The following is a 25,831-nucleotide window of genomic DNA, read 5'->3' on the forward strand; positions in this document are numbered from 1 at the left end:
AATTTCCTTAGGAAATAATCATGCAGGGATGCATATTACAGGGACAGTAATGACAGAAAACCTGCCCTATATGATATTTTAAATTAAAAAATAGTTTAATTGAACCAAATAGTTTTAGCTGTAGTCCAAGGAGACACAGAAATGTAGTACATAAGAGACATTCCAAATCAGTGAAAAAAAGGGATGGGGCACCTAGCTAACTACTTGGAAACAAAACTGTAATTCAACTTATAACAAAATAATGTCAGAAGGATTAGACATTTTAATGTGATAAATATAAGTCAGAAAATTATATACAAATACATTGGTAGTTTTCAGGTGGGGAAAGTCAGAAATCATAAATCAAACAAATGATGAAGTTGGCTACCTGAAAATGTATTTTTAAAATCTTGTAGGGTTAACAAGAAAGTGTCATAAACAAACTCAACTGAAAAATGACAAAATGCAGGAAGATGCTTGCAAATTAGGACAAAGTCAATACTTCTAATATACAAAAAAACCCCTAAAATATTAAGTAAGAAAAACATTATATGTTAAAAGCATGGAAAATGCAAAGCAATTCAAAAAGGAAGAAACATAAAGTTTAAATCATATGAAAAAAATGTTCAACATACCCGATTTCTAATTAATATGATACATCATTTTTCCCATAATGTTGGCAAAAGACTAATGTTACCCAGTATAGGTAAGGGTTTGGAGAAATGCATATTTCATGTTAATAAAAGCAAGAGCTGGCATTTATTAAGTACTTATTAGGTGTCAAACATTGGGTTAAACACATATTCATTCTCTCAATTATGGTTAAAAATCTTAAAAGAAAAGATATTTAGATTTCCCATTTTACATTAGAGGAAAATCACAGAGTCAGAAAAGAGAGGTGGCATTTACACACAACAGTCTGGGATGGTAATATAAACTGGTATAATGAACATGAAAACATGTATCAAAATCTGAGGTGTGCAATCTTTGACTCAGGATTTCTACTATTAGAAATTTATTCTGAGAAATAATCAGAAATGTCAAATGTACACAAATATATAACTACAAAATTATTCACGGTAGTATGCTCAGAAAAGATAAAAAATGAAAACAATGCCTAATAATAAAGAAAACTGAAAATGGTACATTAACACAACCGAGTATTACAAAGCTATTACAAATTATGACATTATTATTCATATTTGGTACGGGATAATGTACAAAATGATCTCCAGGTGGCGCAGTAGTAAATAATCGGCCTGCCAATGAGGGGATCTAAGAGATGTGGGTTTGATCCCTGGATTGGGAACATCCCATGGAGGAAGGCATGGCAACTAACTCCAGTATTCCCTGGAGAATCCCATGGACAGAGGAGCCTGCTGGGCTACTAACTGGGCATGCACACACAAAGTACATAATATATATAGTCAAGTGACAAAAGTAAGTTATAAAACAGCAGGTGAATTATTCTCCCATGTTTTGAAAATACTTATCTACATGTGTATCTGCATAGAAAAGTTAGAAGGATACAGAAACAAGATGCTACTGGTCTTTAATCCTGGATGATGAATCTCATTTGCTCTTCTTTCCTCTAGGCTATACACTGGTCTTCCCAGGGAGCCCAGACTGTAAATAATCAGCCTGCAATTTTGGAGACCTGGGTTTGATCCCTGGGTTGGGAAGATCCCCTGGAGAAGGCAACGGCTACCCAGTCCAGTATTCTGGCACGGAGAATTCCATGGACAGAGAAGCCTGGCAGGCCACAGTCCATGGGGTCGCAAAAAGTACAAGACAACTGAGTGACTTTCACTGACTGACTGCGACTATATGATACCTTTCACATCTTTCTGCATTATATGAACTTTTATATAATGAGCACCTTTATAAACTGAAAAAACCGTAATTTTCCTTTTTGACAAAAAATTTTTAATTCCCTTAGGTTTCAGATTAGTAAGAAAGATACGGAATGATAATCATCAGCCAATGTGGTGAAGAAAATGATCACACACAAAAGAATCCTGCTCTTTTACTAAGACATAATACTGAGTTCTTACATCTGCAAGTTAGAAAGTATCTTATACTTTCCCCTCTCCTTCTACTGTATATCTAATTAGCCATAAAGATTTCATTTTGTTTTTAACATCTTAAATGTTCCCAGAATATCACCTTCCTACCCATTCTCATTGTCTTAGGCAACCCAATCTTTTTCCCCATCTCCAGATTTCCCACCTTACTTCATACCTTCAGTTTTCCATCTGTAGTACCTGTTTCTAGTTTTCACACCACAGCTTAGCCATTTTCCTAAAGCATAATCTGATCACATGGCTGCCTTTTTAAACTTATACTACAAATTCTTTTTTTTTTTTTTTTACTACAAATTCTTAATGCCATAAAATGTCCTATATGATTTGGCTGTTATCTCTCCCACCAGTTGCCATATTCCTTCCTGTTTCCACATATATCCTACAAACTAAAGGCAGTAAATTACTCAGTTCAGCTCAGTCACTCAGTCATGTCAGACTCTTTGCAACCCCATGGACTGCAGCACTCCAGGCTTCCCTGTCCATCAGCAACTCCCAGAGCTTGCTCAAACTTATGTCCATCGAGTCAGTGATGCCATTCAACCATCTCATCCTCTATCGTCCCCTTCTCCTCCCGCCTTCAATCTTTCCCAGCATCACGGTCTTTTCTAAGGAGTCAGTTCTTCGCATCAGGTGGCCAAAGTATTGGAGTTTCAGCTTCAGCATCTGTCTTCCAATGAATATTCAGGACTGATCTCCTTTAGGATTGACTGGTTTGATCTCCTTGCGGTGCAAGGGACTCTCAAGAGTCTTCTCCAACAACACAGTTCAAAAGCATCAATTCTTCAGTGCTCAGCTTTATTTATGGTCCAACTTTCACATCCATACATGACTACTGGGATGTCTAGCTAGTACATCTAGCTTTGACTAGATGGACATATGTTGGCGAAGTAATGGCCCTGCTATTTAATATGCCTTCTTGGTTGGTCATAGCTTTTCTTCTGAAGAGCAAGTGTCTTTTAATTTCATGGCTGTAGTCACCATATGCAGTGATTTTGGAGTCCAAGAAAATAAGCTCTCAATGTTTCAATTGTTTTCCCATCTATTTGCAATGAAGTGATGGGACCGGATGCCATGATCTTAGTTTTCTGAATGTTGAGTTTTAAGCTGGCTTTTTCCTCTCCTCTTTCACTTTCATCAAGAGGCTCTTCAGTACCTCTTCTCTCTCTGCCATGGGGTGGTGTCATGTGTTTCTGAGGTTATTGATATTTCGCTTGGCAATCTTGATTCCAGCTTGTGCTTCATCCAGTCCAGCATTTCTCATGATGTACTCTGCATATAAGTTAAATAAGCAGGGTGACAATATACAGCCTCGAAGGACTCCTTTCCCAGTTTGGAACCAGTCTGTTGTTCCATGTCCAGTTCTAACTGTTGCTTCTTGACTTGCATACAGATTTCTCAGGAGGCAGGTCAGGTGGTCTGCTATTCCCATCTCTTTAAGAATTTTCCACAGTTTCTTGTGATCCACACAGTCAAAGGCTTTGGCAGAGTCAATAAAGCAGAAGTAAATGTTTTTCTGGAACTCTCTTGCTTTTACGATGATCCAACAGATGTTGGCAATTTGATCTCTGGTTCCTCTGCCTCTTCTAAATCCAGCATTAACATCTGAAAGTTCTTGGATCACATACTGTTGAAGTCTGGCTTGGGGAATTTTGAGCATTACTTTACTAGCGTGTGAGCTGGGTGCAATTGTGCAGTAGTCTGAACATTCTCTGGCATTGCCTTTCTTTGGGATTGGAATGAAAACTGACCTTTTCCAGTCCTGTGGCCACTGCTGAGTTTTCCAAATTTGCTGGCATATTGAGTGCAGCACTTTCACAGCATTATCTTTTAGGATTTGGAATAGCTCAACTGGAATTCCATCACCTCCACTAGCTTTGTTCGTAGTGATGCTTCCTAAGGTCCACTTGACTTCACATTCCAGGATGTCTGGCTCTAGGTGAGTGATCACACCATAGTGATCATCTGGGTTGTGAAGATCTTTTTTGTACAGTTCTGTGTATTCTTGCCACCTCTTCTTAATATCTTCTGCTTCTGTTAGGTCCATACCATTTCTGAGCCCATCTTTGCATTTCTGAGCCCATCTTTGCATGAAATATTCCCTTGGTATCTCTAATTTTCTTCAAGAGATCTCTAGTCTTTCCCTTTCTATTGTTTTCCTCTATTTCTTTGCACTGATCATTGAGGAAGGCTTTCCTTCCTATTATTATTACTCCTTCCTATTTCCTTCTCCTTACTATTCTTTGGAACTCTGCATTCAAACGGGTGTATCTTTTCTTTTCTCCTTTGTTTTTTGCTTCGCTTCTTTTCACAGCTGTTTCTAAGGCCTCCTCAGAGAGCCATTTTGCTTTTTTGCATTTCTTTTTCTTGGGGAATTCTCTTGATCCCTGTCTCCTATACAATGTCATTAACCTCCTTTGATAGTAAGGGGTGGTGGGCGGTGGCTGCATGGCGCTGGAGCGGTGAGCAGCCAAGAGGAGATAGCCCATGTCCAAGGTCAGGAGCAGAGGCCATGAGGAGATACCCCACGTCCAGGGTCCCAGCAAGATGGCAGGCACTGAGTGAAGGCGTCAGAGGGCAGACAGACAGAAACCACAATCACAGAAAACTAACCAATCCAATCACATCACCACAGCCTTATCTAACTCAATGAAACTATGAGCCATGCCACGTAGGGTCACCCAAGACAGACGGGTCATGGTGGAGAGTTCTGACAAAATGTGGCCCACTGGAGAAGAGAATGGCAAACCACTTCAGTATTCTTGCCTTGAGAACCCCATGAACAGCATGAAAAGGCAAAAAGATAGGACACTGAAAGATGAACTCCCCAGATCGGTAGGTGCCCAACATGCTACTGGAGATCATCAGAGAAATAACTCCATAAAGAAAGAAGAGATGGAGCCACAGCAAAAACAACACCCAGTTGTGCAGTGACTGGTGATGGAAGCAAGGTCCGATGCTGTAAAGAGCAATATTGCATAGGAACCGGAATGTTAAGTCCATGTATCAAGGCAAATTGGAAGAGGTCAAACAGGAGATGGCAACAACGAACTTCGACATTTTAGTAATCAGCGAACTAAAATGGACTGCAATGGGTGAATTTAACTCAGATGACCATCATATCTATTACTGTGGGAAAGAATCCCTTAGAAGAAATGGAGTAGCCCTCATAGTCAACAAAAGAGTTCGAAATGCAGTACTTGGATGCAATCTCAAAAACAACAGAATGATCTCTCTTCATTTCCAAGGCAAACCATTCAACATCATGGTAATCCAAGTCTATGCCCCGACCAGTAATGCTGAAGAAGCTGAAGTTGAACAGTTCTATGAAGACCTACAAGACCTTTTAGAACTAACACCCCAAAAAGATGTCCTTTTCATTATAGGGGACTGGAATGCAAAAGTAGGAAGTCAAGAAACACCTGGAGTAACAAGGCATATGTGGCCTTGGAGTACAGAATGAAGCAGGGCAAACGCTCAGAGTTCTGCCAAGAGAATGCACTGGTCATAGCAAACACCTTCTTCCAACAACACAAGAGAAGACTCTACACATGGACATCACCATATGGTCAATACCAAAATTAGATTGATTATATTCTTTGCAGCCAAGGATGAGAAGCTCTATACAGTCAGCAAAAACAAGACCGGGAGTTGACTGTGACTCAGATCATGAACTCCTGATTGCCAAATTCAGACTTAAATTGAAGAAAGTAGGGAAAATCACTAGACCATTTAGCTATGACCTAAATCAAATCCCTTATGATGATACAGGGGAAATGGGAAACAAACTTAAGGGACTAGATCCGATAGAGTGCCTGATGAACTATATTTGATCAGCTTATATGTAAAATTGAGTATAGTATCCTTATGTTACTCCATAAAGTACTACTGTGAAAAATTGTGATGGGAACCTAATTTCCTTTCCTTTAAAAGTCATAAGTTTCTTTTTTCTAGGTGACAAAGCTTTTTTCTCTTTTTCTTTTTAAAGTCCATGAATTTTACTAGAACATACTAGAACATGTCTTGATGTTGGTCATCTGTGTCAATATTCTTGGGTACATGGTATATTCTTTCAACATGGTTTCAATTTGTTTTCTAACTTCAGGAAAGTTTTCTTTAATTATAGTTTTCATATTTTTCTATTATTTTGCTTTGATTTCCTTTTTCAAGAATGCTTATTAGTGTTCTTTGACTATATTTATCATTACTTTCACTCGAATCTTTTTTTATCTTTTAAAATTTTCTTTTATTTCCACCTTCTATCTTTTTTCTTATGGTTAATTTGCTTTTTCCTTGCTACTAGGCTTCATTTCTGACATGATTTTGTCATTTACATCTAATTTTCTCTAGGTTCTATCATCTTATTCCTGAATTTCTGTAATTGATTATATGTTGTTTTTCATGTCTTATATCATTTTCTTAGTGCCTTTTTAGCTCACTCTGAAATAGGAGGTTATCATTTTGATCTGTTTTGTGTGCAAGTCTTTATTGCAAGCTTTTATTATGTCTCTGTGTGTGTGTGCTAAGTCACTTCAGTCGTGTCTGACTCTTAGCGATCCTATGGACTGTAGCCCTCCAGGCTTCTTTGTCCATGGGATTCTCCAGGTAAGAATACTGGAGTGGGTTGTTATGTCCTCCTCCATAGGATTTTCCCAACCCAGGGATCGAACCTGGTCTCTAATGTCTCCACTGGCAGACAGGTTCTTCATCACTAGGGTCACCAGGGTTAGTGCCTGTACGAATGTTATTTTGTTCCCCTTTCCCCCCTAACTTTGCATACTATACACCCTTGACATTTTTCTATTGTTTATTTTTATGTACATTTAATTTTTCCTGAACTTTTGGAAGAACGATGCATTTAGAAAAACTTTAAAGCTTCCTCTTCTGCTACTTCGGGATAGTATTAAAAATATGGTGGTTTGCTTGGTTTGTTTTCTAAGATTTCTTGACTCTGTAATTCTTCCCCACTTTTATCTTCACTTTCTTCTCTTATCTCTTGTCCCGTTCGTGATAAAATTTTATTTCACTCCTGGCAGTTTTTCTTTAGGGTAGGCTGTGCCTTAGAATGGTGCCTTGGCAAGTTAGTTTTGAAGGTTCACAGGAGTTAGTCTGCTCTTGCCGTTTAAAACCCTTCAGTTACAGCTACTGCTACTAATAGGCCTGGAGAGTCTTAGTAAATATCCTGGAGTTCCATTCTCAGGTTCATCAGATGTTGCCCCATTTTCTTCTTCTTCCTCTTGCAGAGATGCCAATATCAACAAGGTCTAGAGGTTATTGGTAGTCTGTCCCCACTTATTTTATCTTGGAATTCTTGGGGATACCCTGTCACACGGTTTTCTTGCAACTGTTTTATCAATTTAAATTTTGCAATCTAGTATCTGTTTCTGTTTTTAAATAAGTTTTCAGAGAAATCAAAAACTATGCCCTGTCATTACTACCATCATTTTACTAGAACCCACTCCTCCATCCAATCCCTTCCCCTAAGGACTAGCTTTTGAACTACTGTGACTTACTTAGCATTACCATCTTTTAAGTACTGCTTGAGAGAATAGCTAGTGATTGCTTTTTGAAAGACATCACTTTGATGAACAAAGTTTTAAACCTATTATTAGTGCTCATGTCATAAAACTGCCTGAGAGCTATTGTTTTTGTTCAGCAACAAAATTTCTCAAGATGGAGAAAATCCAAGATCCTTACATCAAACCAAATTCTTTGCCAAAGGGTAGGGAGGTAAAATAATACTGAACAGATTGCGTATTATCAAATTAGTCTGAATGTCTTAATTTAGAGAGAAAGTGACTGATACATGGCAGGTACTCAAATGTTTGTTGAGTGAAGGATCCAGGAAAAACCTAAGTTAGTTGTCACTATTTTCATCCTCTTCTCTGAAAGAAATGTTTTCCTGTCTAACTCAAACTACGTTTCAGATAAATTAAAGACAAACTACCATTCTGCAAGTTTTGGCAAGCTTTTCCTCATATACCAAATCTGATAGGAATCCGACAACAAAGAATACCTCTGGGAAGTTTAACCCTACCTTCACACTTATAGTATTTTTTAAAAAGAATAAATCATAATTTAAGAGATTAAATCATAACACCAGCATGATGGTGTTCACTGGATTATTTCCCCTCATATTAAACAATGCTCTCATCACAACTAAGTCAATTAGCTATACAAATTGTAAAAATTTTTCCCCTGTAAAATATAAAATGGACAAGAGATCTACCAAAACCATTAAATAAACTCAAGCAACAAACACTAGCCCCAGATTCTAGTTTATCTAATATACTATTGTCGTTCAGTTGCTAAGTCGTGTCGGAGTCTTTGCCCATCTACTGCAGCACGCCAGGCTTTCCTGTCCTTCACTATCTCCCGGAGTTTGTTGGCTTAATATTTTTTGCCACAGTTGCAATACATGAACTACATTTTTGAGGCGTGCACATAAACTCTGCTCTGGGGTCATTATATACCGAATAAGACGATTACAAGTATTAGTGCTCTTACAATCTGTTCCTCTTTCCGTTCTCCCTACTTCTCTCCCTCTCTCCCCCTTTCTCTAACACTAACACACACACACACACATACAGGCACGCACATACACGCACAATGAAGCCTTCAAATAAGTGCCCTGGTCCCGTCCAAATGTATTTTTATTTCTTTCGGAACGGGGGATTGGTACGGTTCTTGGGGTAATAGAAAAAATGTACCGAAAGGCATCATAAATATGAACCATCAGCCACGTCAGAAAGTCTAGGCGTTGGGGGTGGGGCGGGATGCAGCTCGAGATAAGGGAAAGTAAACAGGGGTATTCAACGGCTGAGGCCGTTACTAGTGTTCGTAGGTTGGTCTGCTGGCTCTGGTGGGGACCCGGGGGAGGCCCTAAGAGAACACCCACTCCTCTTCGAAACGTCCAGAAAGAAAAACGAAACCTGCAACTTCCTGGGAAGGAAGGCGAAGCACTCCGGAGAGCGTCGCTCCCCCGGACTTGATGTCGGAGTCACGCAGGCCCTGCCCCGGCAGGAGCTGTCAGAACCGTCGCATCCCCGCGGCTCTGCCCACAGGAGGGCGACCTGCGCGTTCGCTCCCACTCAGATCACCAGGGTGTCCTTAAATGTCCTGCTCCCCTCCCTTCGGCGCTCAGCCAGCTGACGACGAGCAGCAGGAGGCGGCTGGGATCCCAGGTCCCAGGGTGGAGAGAGGGCCGCCGAGCCCCGGGTCCTCCGCCTTCTCAGCCGCTGACCCCGTGCTCACCCACCTGATGCTCCTTCACCACTTCGCTGAGGCAGGGATATCGCTCCGAGATCCATCGGTAAAACTTGGGGACTCCCATTTCGGCCGTCAATATTAACTCCAGGCAGGGCCAAGCCGAAACCAAACGCCCCGCCGGGGCCTACGCAGCCGCCTCCGGCCGTCGCTCCGCGGATGACAACACACCGCCCGCCCGACCATAGAGAGCGGCCGCCGGGCCTAGAGCGGCCGGCTCCGAGGCCGCATCCCCGGGGCGGGGCTCTAGTCCCGGCCGAAAGGCTCGACGCAGAGCTTCCTGGTGGGTTACACGGCAGAAACCCAAAGCGCGTTTGAATATGCGTGCGAAATTCAATCATGAGACTGTCCGTTGATGGAGCCGTGCGCTCTCAGTGGATTTGGAAGTGGTGTGGAAACCCCATGAGACGACTGTAAGAATCCTGGCTCTTTCCGTCTCTTACAAATCTCAGTGCTTTTCAACATGAATTTGTAAAGGTCCGATGATTTATTTGGTTTACTTTGTGAGCGGAAGTTTTTCGAGATTACGACAGTTTCTTTTCAAAACTTTCTTTTTTCAAATTACTTGCTTAAAATAATTTCCTAATACCCCTCCATCCAGCTTACTCTACAACTCTTTACATTATACTTTCCTTGAATAGGAAAGTGTACGTTTAGTTTTGACATTTATACCTCTTGGGTTACCCCCCATCATACTTAAACTATACAAAAGGCAGAATTTTTTAAGGTGAACTTAAGTGAAATTACCTGTTATGAAAAGTTTTCATTTATTTCTATATAATCTCATTGCTTTGTAATTACCATGAATTATTTTACATCTTCTGTAATAAAACATATCCCCAAATTTATTATTAAAATTGTTTAGATTTTAAAACCTGTGAAATGTGAAGTACTGCTTTTCCCCCAAACTATAGGATTCTGCATTCTGGTGGACTTTTAGTATGGTAGTATCTTTAAAATTACAGAATGTTTTCATATTCATGCTAATTGACTAACTTTTCTCTCCCTATCATATTTTAAACCATACCAAAAAAAAAAAGGAGTTTTACTAAGTGAACTTAATAATGTGCTATTTATGTTTACATCTCTCTTACTAGGCAATTCCCAGAGGGCAGGGCAAGTACTGTTAGCTAGCTCTGTGCACAAATATAGCACAGTGTTAACATAAAGAGTATTTATTCAATGTAATTTTTTGTTCAAATGAATCCTTACGCTAGCACTTATAATCAGTGAAAATTGTGAAATGAAATTAGGCTGGCTTGTTTTTTGCAAATATCTTTTTAGAGCATAAAAACATACAATATTCCATTTCTCCAGTTATAATACACAGTATATATTAAGAAAACAGTTTATTTCGTAACAACATATATTATTTTAAATATTATTAACAATCAGGGAGAAATACCAGTTACCCTGAGAATATAAACATATGTTGTACTTTGGAATTGAATAGATACAACCACAGATTAATGCACCAAATGCATTAAATTTAGATTATTAACATATTCTTTAAAGTAATTCCATTTTACATATATGGGGTCCAACCAAGGTACATCTGGCATAGCAAATTTTCATCAGTAGCTTCTTGTATAAGGTAATGCACGTGTCCTTCGATAGATAATGGCAGCCCTGTCACTCTATTTCGGGTCTTGATTACACCTTGCAGTCGCTGCTCGATGTCAAGAACATGAGTCTTGGCCTAAAAAGAAATGGAAGATCATAAGAACTAAGGACCCAATGACATGTGGATATATGTTTATAAACTGGAATTACTGACTTTCTGTTATTTAACAAATATTAATGCCATTTTACTGACCTTTACTGCCTTTATAAGAGCAAATAAGACAAAAGAGAGAAGAAACAAATAGGATAACTCGAGCTACTGATCTTAAAACTTGCAATGTTGACCTAACATCAACTGCATGGATGTTTTTCAGGACTAAGTGAAATATCAATAATCTCTTCCACATTAGAAGTCTAGAACAATAATTAATATAAAAAAACTACCCTAAAAAAAAAAAATACCCTAAAAAGTGTTTAGGACATAAACATTTGAATATTAATATTCTAGGAATAGCAATAATACTCTGATGCCTAATATTTTCCATTAGTATATGCAAATGGGAGTTCTACATGAGCATCTGGAATCCTACACATTTCTCTCAATCAAAATAGCATATCAGAATGCAAGTGAGAATGATGTTATTAGAATAACAATCCTCAACCTGTTCTAACTTATTTAAAATAATTATCTGGAAAATTTGAGTCTTCAACCAATATAGTCATCTCACTGCAGCCAATGATTCAACCAACAGTGGATTGAAAAAATTCAGGGGAAAAAAATTCCAGAAAGTTCCAAAACAGAAAACTTGAATTTGCCATGTACCAGCAACTATTTACATAGCATTTACACTATATTTACAACTATTTACATGGTATTTACTTTGTACTAGGTACTATAAGTAATCTAGAGATGACTTAAAGTATATGGGATGATATACACAGGTTATATACAACGCCATGTCATTTTATATAAGGGATTTGAGCAATCCAGGATTTTGGTATCCACTCCAAGGGGGTCCTGGAACCTACCTCCAATGGAAATCAAGGGAAAAGGGACTACTCTGTTAGTAGAGTGACTTCTACATATTGAAGCTGAGACCTGCTGCTCTATAAATTCAGGCAATTTGTGTTCACGTTTTTCCCACTCTTTATCATAGTGTGAATTGTTATGATTAAACAGGCATATCTTGAACTACTTTTATTACATGATGGATAACAGTGTTAACATTAGTAATGACAAAACTTACAGCATTGTCATACTACGTGGAGAACTAAATTTCAGTGTATTCAGTAGTCAGTCACTGAAAGTATTTAGAATCAGTTTCCATTTGCAGAGAAATACAATATCAATTCATATCAAGCTACACCTTCTACTAACCTTTTCATTGACAACTTCCCCTGTTTCATTCAGTGCTGCTTTGGAATGCCCTTTCACTGGTTTACTCCATTCCACAAGAGGATCATGTAGAAAAGTCTTTAAGACACTAAAATGGAAACAAATATTATGATAATACAGTGTTATTTTTATAAAAAAGAATTCTCATTAAAGTCAACACTTAGGTGAAGGGTAACTGAAGGATGAGAAAGCTAATCATAATACTTTACTAAACACATTACTACTATTCCAGAAAATGCTGTACTTCCTCTTTCAGAGAATTTGCCTTTGCCTACACATAACCAATGTATTCTACCATAATGCCTGGTAGACAGCTCTTAAATAAAACAAAGTGGGTAAGTAAGCTTTAAATGTTTTTCTGAAAAACTACTTCCCACAACTAACATCATATGTAACGGTGAAAGACTGGTTTCTTTACCCCTAAGGTTAGGAATAAGACAAGGATGTAGATGTCTCCCCACTGCTATTTGATGTTGATCTAGCTAGGACAATTTGGTAAGAAAAAGAAAAGGCACTGAGATTAGATTGGAAAGAAGTAAAATTCTATCTACAGATGACCTGCTGTTGTAGAGAGAAAAACCTTAAGGCATCTATAAAAATAACTATTACAACAAATAAATGGGTCATGTAAGATTGCAGGATGCAAGATCAACATATAAATGTAGTTATGTTTCTATACACTAGCAGTGAACAAACATGAAATTAAGAAAAAAATTCCTTTCAGAATAGCATTAAAAGGAATAAAATACTTAGGAACACATTTTTAAAAAGTTAACTACAAGATTTACAAACTAAAAATTATAAAACATTGTTGAAAGAAATTGAAGACAAATAAATAGAAAGACTTATCAACTTCATGGATCAGAAGACAATATTGTTAAGATGGCACTGCTCCCTAAATTGATTTACAGATTCAATGTCATTCCTATCAAAATTTAGGCTGGCCATTGCTGAAAATGACAATATGATCTTAACAGTGTATATGGAAATGCAAGATACTTGTAACAGTTAAATAATCTTGAAAAAAAAAAGTTGGAGGATTCACACTTCCTGATTTCAAAGTGAAAGCGAAGTTGCTCAGTCGTGTCGGACTCTTTGCGGCCCCACGGACTGTAGCCTACCAGGCTCCTCCATCAGTGGGATTTCCCAGGCAAGAGTACTGGAGTGGGTTGCCATTTCCTTCTCCCGGGGATCTTCCCGACCCAGGAATCGAACCTGGGTCTCCCTCATTGTAGGCAGACGCTTTTACCATCTGAGCCACCAAGGAAGTCCTTACTACAAATCTACAGTAATCAGGACAGTGTGCTGTTGGCATAAGGTCAGACATACAGATCAATGGAATAAAACTGAGAATCTAGAAATAAGCCTTTACATGTATGGTCAATTTGTTTTCAACAGAAGTGTCAAGACAATTAAATAAGAGAAAAATAATGTTTTCAAAAATGGTGCTGAAACAACTGGATATATATATTTAAATGAATAGAGCCCTACTTCACTCTAGATGCACAAAATAACTAAAAATGATCAAAGATTTAAATAAGAGCTACGTGGAGAAGGAAATGGCAACCCACTCCACTACTCTTGCCTGGAAAAGTCCATGGATGGAGGAGCCTGGTAGGCTACAGTCCATGGGGTTGCAGAGTCAGACATGACTGAGCAACTTCACTTTCTTTCTTTCTATAGTTCCTTTTGGAGAAGGAAATGGCAACCCACTCTAGTACTCTTGCCTGGAGAATCCCAGGGATGGAGGGGCCTGGTGGGCTACAGTCTGTGGGGTTGCACAGAGTCAGACATGACTAAGCAACTAACACACACACACACACACACACACATACATACTCTGCAAATATTGGTGCATGAGGTATGCAAACGTGTTTACTTTTATAAGTAAACAGCACAAAGTATTGTAAACAATCCCCAAAAAAGCTGTTTTGTATTATGGTTAGTTTTTTTTTTTTGTATCCAGCAAATAGTTGCATTTTAATTGCAACCTGAAATTGTCCTTGTAAGAAGAGATTTCATCTGTTCACAATAAACCACAGTTTGGGTGTATTTTGTATATTTGGGTTTAAAAAAAAATTAAATAAGAGCTAAAACTGTAAAACACTTAAGACATACATGTGACTCTTCATGACTTTGAATTATACAGTAGTTTCTTAGATATGACACCAAAAAGTACAAATAACAACAACAAATGTAGATAAATTAGTCATCAAAGGTAAAAACTGTTTTGCTTCAAAGGGCATCATCAAAAATGAATCAGCAATTCATATATCAGAGAAAATACTTGCAAATCATATATTCATGAAGGTCTGTATCCAGAGTATTCAAAGAACTCTCACAACTCAAAGACTAATAATCCAGTTTTTAAAATGGGCAAAGGATTTAAATAGACATTTGTCCAAAGAATATACGCAGGTGACCAATAAATACATGAAAAGATGATCAACATAATTGATCATTAGGGAAATGTAATCTGAAACAATGACATACAATTTCACACCCACAAACATTGTTATTGATTAGTCGCTAAATCATGTCCGACTCTTTTGTGATCCCATGAACTGTAACCTGCCAGGCTCCTCTGTCCATGGGATTTTCCAGTCAAGAATACTGTAGTAGGTTGCCATTTCCTTCTCCAGGGGATCTTCCCAACCCAGGGATCAAACCTGAGTCTCCTGCATTGGCAGGCGGATTCTTTACCATTGAGCCATGTGGGAAACCCCAAATAAAATAGACAATAACAAGTTCTGGTAAGGATGTGGAGAAATTGGAACCCTCAGACACTGCTAGTAGGACTATAATGTATTACATCTGCTTTTCAAAACAGCTTGAAAGCTCCTCAAAATGTTAAGCTTAGAGTTAACTCTTTTTTTTTTTTTTAGAGTTAACTCATGATGAGGATTCTACTCCTAGATATAACCAAAAGAAAACATGTATCAACATGAAACTTGTACTCAATGTTCACAGCCACAGTATATACAATGGCTAAAACAATCCAAATTTTAACTGATGAACTGATAAACAAAAGGTGGTATATCCATATAATAGAATATTATTTGGCAATAAAAAAGAATGAAGTATTGATACATGCTACAGCACAGATAAAACCTTAACATTATGCTAGTGAAAGATGACACACATGAAAGGTCACATTTTGTGTAATTCCATTTATATGTGAAATATTCAGAATAGGCAAATCTATAGAGACAGAAGCAGTGACAGATTTTTTGGGTTCCCAAATCACTTCAGACAGTGACTGCAGCCATGAAAAGACACTTCTTGGAAGGAAAGCTATGACAAACCTCGACAATGTATTAAAAAAGCAGAGACATCACTCTGCCCACAAAGGTCCTTATAGTCAAAGCTTTGCTTTTTTCAATAGTTATGTATGAATGTGAGAGTTGGACCATAAAGAAGTCTGAGCACTGAAGAACTGATGCTTTCGAACTGTGATGCTGGAGAAGACTCTCAAGAGTCTCTTGGACTGCAAGGAGATCAAATCAGTCCATCCTGAAGGAAGTCAACCCTGAATATTCATTGGGAGGACTGATGCTGAAGCGGAAGCTCCAATACTTTGGCCTGATGTAAGGAGCCGACTCACTGGAAAAGACCCTGATGCTGGGAAAGACTGAGAGCAGGACAGAAGGGGGTGGCAGAGGATGAGATGCGTAGAGAGCATCACGGATTCAGCGGAAGTGAATTTGGGCAAACTCCAGGAGTTAGTGTAGTCTGGCGTGCCATGCAGTTGCAAAGAGTAGCACACGATTTAGCAACTGAACAACAACAAGAAATAGAGACAGAAAGAGATCAGTGGTTACCAGGAGATGGTGGGGGAGTAGAATTGTGGAGTGACTGCTAATTTCTTTCGGAAGTGATGAAAATATTTTATAATTAGATAGTGATAGTCACACAATCTTGTGAATATACTAAGACCACTGTCGTATATGTATTAAGACTGAATTTTTTGTTATGTAAAATCTTATCTTAATGAAAGGTATTATTAAAGAAAAACTTCAACCAGTACAAAGTAGCTTCTGTATAAAGAAAACATACTTAAGAACCAACAGTCACATCCAAAGTTACTATTAAATTGTTTACAGAATATAAAGGATTACCTCATTAAAGGTTCTCTCTGATCTCGCATTAGTCTCATTGTAACTTCACAAGCTCTTCGAAAAAGACCTTCTGTTCCCATCGGACCCATTCCATTAACCATATTATGAGTCAGGCGAAATGGAACAATTTCTGGGACCTCAAAGGTTTCTCCCTTAAAATAAGGCATTTCATTAAAAAGTAAAAATGCTGTAATTTTAAGATACGCAAAAATTTTTGAGCTTCATATTTAGACTCTTAGCAAAGAGCAAACATACTCTCAAAATATTTATATTTGCAACTTACATTAGTGGCCTATATCATGAGTCATATGACTACCTCTGCTTTTGAGGAATTGAAACACAACTCCTTGGATAAGATTTAGAGGATGGGTAGATTCATCTTTCACTGAATTACTAAAGTGAATAGCATTATAGAGAAATATTTATGATTCATTATTTAGCCTTATATTAACGGGGCTTCCCTGGTGGCTCAGACAGTAAAGAGTGCAACACAGGAGACCCAGGTTCAATCCCTGGGTTGGGAAGATCCCCTGGAGAAGGGAATGGCAACCCATTCCAGTATTCTTGCCTGGAGAATTCCATGGGCAGAGGAGCCTGGTGGGCTACAGTCTATGGAGTTGCAAAGAGTCAGGCATGACTGAGCAACTCACACACACACATCCCTGAGACAGGAAATGTATATAACATGTATTATGATGAAGTCCAGTTCATTTATTTTCTGCCATTCTCTAACCTGCCTTTCCTAGAGTGTTTTCATCCCTCTGGTCAGTTTCCCTAAGTTCCTCTCTTGTATGAATCCCCTATACCAGTGGTTTATCTCTGATTTGTTTTCTGTTGAGTCTGTGGTTTTTCATGGTTTCCAAACAGCAGATGGCAACCCATAGAGAATCAGGATGAAGAAAAGAGTGGGTTTAATTACCAGTTTGCCTTTCAGGATCATGACATTGGAAAACTGGAGGGTGGCCTTAAGGAGAGTCCAACAACCTTTATTTATTACCAAACCCCAGTCTGGACTTACAGAATCTGAATTTCCTGGGATGTCTCCTAGGTATCTGCATTACAAAAAATTTCTTAGATGATTCTGATGTGCTGCCAGGTTTGGAAACAATCACATAAATTACTCTCTCTTTAAAACTGAGTCTTAGTAAAACGAACTATTCATTTAAGAGAACTATGAGTCAGAACTTAGATCTATACTTTTGGATTTATAAGTTCAGTGCTTTAGTTTTACTGTATCACTCTTTTGAGTTCTCTCCAACCTAAGTTGCTTTACTGAGGGATATGGGATCCACTGACTAAAACCAACTCACAATGTCACTTAACTGAGACTGTAACTGCTACAAACTGTCTAAGAAGAACAGCTGTTGAGGAAAGGATATTAGGAGAAAACATACAATTAACTATGGTAAGTCATATCACATACCTTATTGAAGAGACAGTTGAAATCCACATGTACACATTCACCAGTCAAAGAATCAAAGAGAATGTTTTCACCATGACGGTCTCCAAGGCCCAGGATATAACCGACCATTGACATAACTGCAGTGGAACGACAGTATGCTGATCTGCTACTGTACCTAAAGGAAATATAATGCCTATCAAATATCCTTGTATCATATGAGGCAACATATATATATATATATATATATATATATATATTTTAAAGCTAGCCATAACAGTATATTATATTCTTGGTAACTAACCATGAAGTAGGATCAGGGAATGTTCTCAGAAACCACTCATGAAAAACAGGAGGATGCCTGGGCAGGAGAAATTCTTGGAATACTTTGAGTTTTTCAGACAAAGCTGCTGATTTTGGTAGCATACACTGCCGAAGTTCCTTCCCTGTCATATAAACTCCTGCAAGGTAAAGTGATTTCCATTAATCACACAAGCCAAATGGAAAAAGGGGCAATTTTCTTTTGGTGAAAATAGGACAGGAAAATATCTACTTTTAATCAAATTGTATTCAATTTTATTCAAATTATTTTATTCCATGGGTTATAATCTAATATGTCACTGTTTATTTTGGTGCTTAAATTAGTCGAGGTTTGGCCTGTGGGAGAGTCTAATCCTAGTCTAACACTCTGGTTTCATTCTAGCTTTATCTTTCCTTTTCTTTCTCTAATAATGTAAAACTAGCTCTCATTAACCATAGTGTATTTATTTACTTACTCAAGTCCAGTTTACACATAAAGTAGTTTAAGAATTGCTAACCAATAACTCCTAAAAAAACATTTTCATATACATATTTGTAAGCTATCTCAAATCCTTTTGTAATAAAGACTTAAAACACAAGGAAGGAAGGAAGGAAGAAATGTCTTAAGTACTTCTGTATATAGTACCTAGAAATTTAACTATGGCTTATACCCCAAAAATGTACAATGATATATGTTAATAATCATTATACCTATATTGTATGTTTATACCATAAGAATTAATTTTAGTACCCTTTTCTTTATATAGTTTGGTCAGAATAGGTCTCAAACCAGCAGTGTTGTTGACCCATTCAATAATCCCACATTCATCGTTCAGTGGAATAACTGCATATGTTCGAATATGAAGTTCTCTTCTACGAGATTCTGCATCTTTTCTTAAGCACTATTAAAAAAAAAACACATACACTTAAAAGTTAAAAATTTCTAAATGTTAGGTCAAATCTATCTAAAGATTTTTCTTTTCATAGCAAAAGAATGTCAATAAAAGCTTACTATGTAGTATAGATGAATAATTCTTCAGAATGGTAGAGCAAGAAACTATTGGGACAGTATCCATAATTTATTTCCAAATCATTAAAAATGCCTTGGGTAAGTACTTCTTTAAATTATTCACTATTAATGTGACAACAATACAGTCTTCAAAATTATTATAATTATGACAAATAATGACAAAATAATCTTTAAAAATTGCTTCCAAGATATTCCTGAAACATTAAGTCCTCAGTCACAGAGAATCTGTTTAATTTTATCCAAAAGATGCATGATCAAAAAAATATGAGTTTTACGATATCCCCATATAGCTTCATTTGAAAAATCATCTAGCAGAGGAAAGCTTTTCACATCTCATCTACTTAATCCTAAAATATACTAGGTAAGGATAAACTGTTATTTAATTCTGGAACTGTATGAAATGAACAAACTACGCACAGATCTATGATTGTAACCTGTCAAATTCAAAAACACAAGCAACTGATCAAAAATACATTTTAAGTGTTAGGAATAAATAGGCTACACAAACGTCAGCAAAATAGTATGGCATGAGAGTCACATAGCAAGATCAGTAATATGGCCTCCTAGACCAACATAATGAGACTAGTTTTTTACCATCAGGCTATTTGACCATGTTAATGTGGCGGAATGGTAATGAAACAATTGGTAACAAAGCTGATTAAGGTAAATTTATAAATGAAATCCAGGCCACTTGATACTCCCAACTAGAAAAACACTCAAGGAGCTTTAGAACAAACACACTGATGGTTTAATATCAGTAAATTAAGTTACCAAACAACATTTTAAATAAAGACTATTCCTTCCCTTCATAATACCTTTGAAATGGGTTTTTAATATGGAATTAGTTTTTAAACTACCTTTGGTTAAACTGAGCACAAATCATAGTTCTCCTTAAAAAAACAGAACAAAACAAAACTCATCTGCTGCTATATGTTTTCTATGTTAAAGGTCCATGACTTTTCCTGCTAATAAAAGAGATACCAGTAAAATGTAGAAAGGGGATAGAGAGGAAGAATGAAGAGCATATTAAAAAAAGGTAAGGTTTTCACAGTATGGTTTAATTTTTTACCAATATAAAAATAGATGTACTTATAAAAACCTGGCTAGAGAATAATTCAAAACACCTAAAGACCATACATTTATAATAACCTTTTAATGAGCTTTTTCATACCATCTCTGAGACAGAAATCAAGCACTTACCAATAGCACTGGAAAAAGAAAATAATAATGATCACCTTTAAAAAGAGTACTGGTAAAAATAGAACTAACATTTTTTTTCTAGCACTGAAACATAAAACACAAATAAATCTGATAGAAAAAGTACATTACAGATAATTTAAACATTACATAGAAAATATTATCCTTTGTTAATATGTCTTTTACTTTTTTTTCTCAATATAACAAAAGTATCTTACTTTTAAAAAATTAAGTGAAACCAGCAATTCCACTTCAGGACACATTTCCAAAAGACAGCAGGGACTTGAATAGATATCTATATCTATCTATGTTCATGGGAGCATTATTCACAACAGTCAAAAGGTAGAAGCAACCCATGTGTCCACTGATGGGTGAATGGATAAATAAAATGTGGTATACACATTCAATTGTATATTATCCAACTTTATAAAGGAAAGAAATTCTGACATGCTGTATATAACATGGATGAACTTGACGACATAATGCTAAGTGAAAAAGCCAGCAATGTGGGCTTCCCTGGTGGCTCAGATGATAAAGAATCCACCTGCAATGTAGGAGACCTGGGTTCGATCCTGGGTTGGGAGGAGGAGGGCATGACAACCCACTCTAGTATTCTTGCCTGGAGAATCCCTATGGACAGAGGTGCCTGGTGGGCTACAGTCCACAAGGTTGCAAAGAGTTGGACACGACTAAGTGACTGAGCAAAAAGGACAAATACTATTTGACTCCACTTACATGAGCTATCTAGAGTAGTTAAATTCAGAGACATAAAGTAGAATGGTGGTTAGCAAAGCCTGGGCTAGGACAGGAATAGGGAGTTTACTATTCAATAGATACAGAGTTTCAGTTTGAGAAGATGAAAAAAGTTCAGGAGAAGGATGACTACACAATAATGTGAATGTACTTAATACCACTAAATTGAACTGAACACTTAAAAATGATTAAGATGGTAATAAATTTTATGTTAAGTATACTTTATCCTGATAAATTAAGTGAACATGAAAAAGGCAGCATAGTTCATTTCTTCTTCAAGCAGAATCTACTTGCCCATATCTCATTGATAGTAATTATGGCAATTCTAAAATAAAAGCAAACTGTATCCAAACCTTATTAATCAAGGAATTGAATTCCATTAGTCTACAATCCTTTCTCAAGTCATCTTTTGGCTTACACATCATAATGTAGAACTTTCCATCAGATCCTTTTAAAGAGATCTTCTTTGGTTTCTGAAGAGAAGCAAGAATTTCTACCTAAAAGATGATGAGTTATATATAAATTAAGGTCAAATTTTTTGCTTAAATTTCTTTTTTTTTTTTTTTTTGCTTTTTTAAGAAAAATTATTTCTTTTTAATTGAAGGGTAATTGCTTTATGATATTGAGTTGGTTTCTGCCATACATCAACATGAATCAGCCATAGGTATATGTATGCCCCTCTCTCTTGAACCTTTCTCCCCAAAACTTTTTGTTTAAATTTCTATGTGTATTATATTGTGTAACCTCACATAATTAAAGGAAAATATAATAACCTGTATTATATAGAAAGTTTACTATTTTATTAATTTATCTTTATCTATGATCTATGAAGAGAATGGTTGCCCATAAGTAGAGACATATTTTCACCCATTAGACATGCTACTGAAGTAAAAGGATTACTTTGTCAGCAATGTAAGCTCATATTATCCAAATTTAGGCAGCCTCTTAAAGCAGCCAGAATGTTTAAATGATTTTTGAAACATTTTCCTTAGAACTTTTCTGTAGAACCTAAGACAGTTTTTAAATGCCTTTAATGGTAAGAAATCAGAAAGAAATGGCAAGAAATCAGATTGATTATATTCTTTGCAACCAAAGATGGAGAAGCTCTATAAAGTCAGCAAGAACAAGACCGGGAGCTGACTGTGGCTCAGATCATGAGCTCTTTATTGCCAAATTCAGACTTAAATTGAAGAAAGTAGGGAAAATCACTAGACCATTCAGGTATGACCTAAATCAGATTCCTTACAACTATACAGTGGAAGTGACAAATAGATTCAAGGAATTAGATCTGATAGAATGTCTGAAGAACTATGGATGGAGGTTCAAGACATAGTACAAGAGGCAGGGATCAAGACCATCCCCAAGAAAAAGAAATGCAAAAAGGCAAAATGGCTGTCTGAGGAGGTCTTACAAACTGCTATGAAAAGAGATGCAAAAGGCAAAGGAGAGATATGCCCATTTGAATGCAGAGTTCCAAAGAATAGCAAGGAGAGATAAGAAAGTCTTCCTCAGTGATCAATGCAAAGAAATAGAGGAAAACAATAGAATGGGAAAGACTAGCTATCTCTTCAAGAAAATTAGATACCAAGGGAACTTTTCATGCAGAGATGGGCACAATAAAGACAGAAATGGTATGGACCTAAGAGAAGCAGAAGATATTAAAAAGAGGTGGCAAGAATACACAGAAGAACTATACAAAAAAGATCTTCACGACCCAGATGATCACGATGATGTGATCACTGACCTAGATCCAGACATCCTGGAAGGTGCAGTCAAGCAGGCCTTAGGAAGCATCACTACGAACAAAGCTACTGCTACTGCTGCTAAGTCGCCTCAGTCGTGTCTGACTCTGTGCGACGCCATAGACGGCAGCCCATCCGGCTCCCCCGTCCCTGGGATTCTCCAGGCAAGAACACTGGAGTGGGTTGCCATTTCCTTCTCCAATGCATGAAAGTGAAAAGTGAAAGTGAAGTCGCTCAGTCGTGTCCAATTCTTAGCGACCCAGTGGACCACAGCCTACCAGGCTCCTCCGTTGGCAAGAGTACTGGAGTGGGGTGCAATTGCTTACTCCGACGAACAAAGCTAGTGGAGGTGACAGAATTCCAGTTGAGCTATTTCAAATCCTAAAAGATGATACTGTGAAAGTGCCTCATTCAATATGCCAGCAAGTTTGGAAAATGCAGCAGTGGCCACAGGACTGGAACAGGTCAGTTTTCATTCCAATCCCAAAGAAAGGCAATGCCAGAGAATGCTCAAACTACTGCACAATTGTACTCATCTCACTAGCAAAGTAATGCTCAAAATTCTCCAAGCCAGGCTTCAACAGTACGTGAACCATGAACTTCCAGGTGTTCAAGCTGGATTTAGAAAAGGCAGAGGAACCAGAGATCAAATTGCCAACATCCGTTGGATCATCAAAAAAGCAAGAGAGTTCCAGAAAAACACCTATTTCTGCTTCACTGACTATGCCAAAGCTTTTGATGTGTGAATCACAACCAACTGTGGAAAATTCTTCAAGAGATGGGAATAGCAGACCACCTGACCTGCCTCCTGAGAAATCTGTACGCAGGCCAAGAAGCAACAGTTAGAACTGGACTAGAACAACAGACTGGTTCCAAATCGGGAAAGGAGTACATCAAGGCTGTATACTGTCACCCTGCTTATTTAACTCATATGCAGAGTACATCATGAGAAATGCTGGGCTGGATGAAGCACAAGCTGGAATTAAGATTTCTGGGAGAAATATAAATAACCTCAGATATGCAGATGACAACCACCTTTATGGCAGAAAGCAAAGAACTAAGGAGCCTCTTGATGAAAGTGAAAGAGGAGAGTGAAAAAGTTGGCTTAAAGCTCAACATTCAGAAAACTAAGATAATGGCATCCAGTCCCATCACTCCCTAGTAAATATGTGGGGAAACAGTGGAAACAGTGACAGACTTTATATTTTGGGGCTCCAAAATCACTGCAGATGGTGACTGCAGCCATGAAATTAAAAGAGGCTTGTTCCTTGGAAGAAAAGCTATGACCAAGACAGATAGCATATTAAAAACAGAGACATTACTTTACCAACAAAGGTCCTTCTAGTCAAAGCTATGGTTTTTCCAGTAGTCATGTATGATGTGAGAGTTGGACTATAAAGAAAGCTGAGTGCCAAAGAATTGATGCTTTTGAACTGTGGTGTTGAAAAAGACTCTTGAGAGTACCTAGGACAGCAAGAAGATCCAACCAGTCAATCCTAAAGGAAATCAGTCTTGAACATTCATTGGAAGGACTGATGCTGAAGCTGAAACTCGAAGACTTTGGCCACCTGATACGAAGAACTGACTCATCTGAAAAGACCCTGATGCTGGGAAAGATTGAAGGCTGGAGGAAAAGGGGACGACAGAGGATGAGATGGTTGGATGGCATCATCAACTCAAGGGACATGAGTTTGAGTAAACTCCAGGAATTGGCGATGGACAAGGAGGCTTGACATGCTGCAGTCCATGGGGTCGCAAAAAGTCTGACATGACTGAGCGACTGAACTGATACTGATACTGAATGGTAAGAAATGTTGATCAATAGAAAGTAATTTGATTTTTGACAAAAGAACTCCTTCAAAATCAGGTCCAATTAAAGATGTAAGTTAATAAGCTGAATAATATTCTTAAGAACAAAGCATGATTATAAGTAACAAGAATGATTTCATTATGTGGCTTAATAGCTGGATCTGAAGCTAACAGTTAAAACAGAAGTACTAGAATAAATCTAGAGTTTTCAAAAGTATTTATTTTGAAGTACTTTGGTACTATTTCTCTAAGATAGCAATAGCAACAATAAATCAAGCTCCTCCTAGCTGAATTTCACTTCTTTCCAAAACATAAATTACAAACAAAATTGTGTTTTGTTCTCTTTCTCTCTCCATTTTTAGGACAAAGAAGAATTTGGACAAAGAAAATTATGGAAAAATAAAGATTTTAGTCATACTAAGAGAAAATGAACATCTGAAAAATCAAAATACTAGATTGAACGTGGGATTTTTATTACTTAATTTTGCTCCACTAGTATAATAGAGTATTAATTTTCTGTATTTCTAATCATTTTTTTCTTTACAAACACAAAAAATTCACTTAGTCTCTGAGAAAAACACTTTTAAACTTAATTTGCAATTTTTTAACAATCTTAAAAACACAGCAACATAAAAATGCAGTTTACCGTATCATCAAAGCCTGCAATATAGGCCCAATGCCCAGGAAATGGCTCATGGTTAGCATGGGCACCCGGGATTGATGGAAGAGTAGGTATCATGACTGACTGTAAAGGAATGAGGATTTCACTAAACGTTGCTTCTTGTACCAGCTTTTTAAGCATTCTAAAATGAGTGCTCATGCTCAGTGTGGAACTACTTCCATCCACCTGGGGGGGGAAAAGTAGTACATTTTAATTTCTCTGTTTACCTTCAATTACAGAATGCTTAATTTTACCCAGAGAAAAATTTCACTTCTATAATATCTTAACTTCAATGGCTCAGCAGTCTGTAGTTTTCTAATTTAAAAAAAAAAGACATCATTTCATTTAAACCTCTTTGTACTCCTTGACCTCATCAATAATAACAGTACCTACATTATAGGATATTAAATGACAAGATAATAGTGGCCTACAATTTGTTAGCACACATTACAAATTCCGAAGGGATCCTTACATCAAACTTTTTTTTGTACCAAATTTCATTTGGTAGCAAAAAGATACCTGAATTTCTCACTTAGT

The 25,831-nt window shown here is 37.3% G+C and overlaps 2 protein-coding genes and 1 long non-coding RNA gene across 5 annotated transcripts in view; 1 reads left to right on the forward strand and 2 right to left on the reverse strand.

Moving 5' to 3' along the window:
• Window positions 1–9,451, reverse strand: part of XRN1 (5'-3' exoribonuclease 1) — a 109,941-nt gene extending 100,490 nt beyond the window's left edge. For both annotated transcript variants that reach the window (XM_043875093.1, XM_043875091.1), the window contains exon 1: window positions 9,319–9,451. In XM_043875093.1, the coding sequence (XP_043731028.1) occupies window positions 9,319–9,393 (75 nt within the window). In that variant the 5' untranslated portion in view covers window positions 9,394–9,451. The remainder of the gene's footprint in view (window positions 1–9,318) is intronic.
• A 158-nt stretch (window positions 9,452–9,609) lies between these two features.
• Window positions 9,610–25,283, forward strand: LOC122675907. Its single transcript, XR_006335367.1, has 3 exons — window positions 9,610–9,739; window positions 20,081–20,168; window positions 24,996–25,283. It is a non-coding gene; the product is annotated as an uncharacterized LOC122675907 (long non-coding RNA).
• The window catches only part of ATR (ATR serine/threonine kinase), a 118,352-nt gene continuing 103,006 nt past the window's right edge, over window positions 10,486–25,831 (reverse strand). Inside the window, exons 40-47 of one of the 2 annotated variants that reach the window (XM_043875089.1) lie at window positions 25,280–25,480; window positions 21,436–21,579; window positions 18,854–19,004; window positions 18,107–18,263; window positions 17,827–17,980; window positions 16,404–16,555; window positions 12,268–12,373; window positions 10,486–11,025 (exon numbers count right to left, since the gene is read on the reverse strand). In XM_043875089.1, the coding sequence (XP_043731024.1) occupies window positions 10,852–11,025; window positions 12,268–12,373; window positions 16,404–16,555; window positions 17,827–17,980; window positions 18,107–18,263; window positions 18,854–19,004; window positions 21,436–21,579; window positions 25,280–25,480 (1,239 nt within the window). In that variant the 3' untranslated portion in view covers window positions 10,486–10,851. The remainder of the gene's footprint in view (window positions 11,026–12,267; window positions 12,374–16,403; window positions 16,556–17,826; window positions 17,981–18,106; window positions 18,264–18,853; window positions 19,005–21,435; window positions 21,580–25,279; window positions 25,481–25,831) is intronic. The other variant, XM_043875090.1, reaches the window with a different exon arrangement.

Source organism: Cervus elaphus, chromosome 19 (genome assembly GCF_910594005.1).
Source record: "Cervus elaphus chromosome 19, mCerEla1.1, whole genome shotgun sequence".
NCBI lineage: Eukaryota > Metazoa > Chordata > Mammalia > Artiodactyla > Cervidae > Cervus > Cervus elaphus.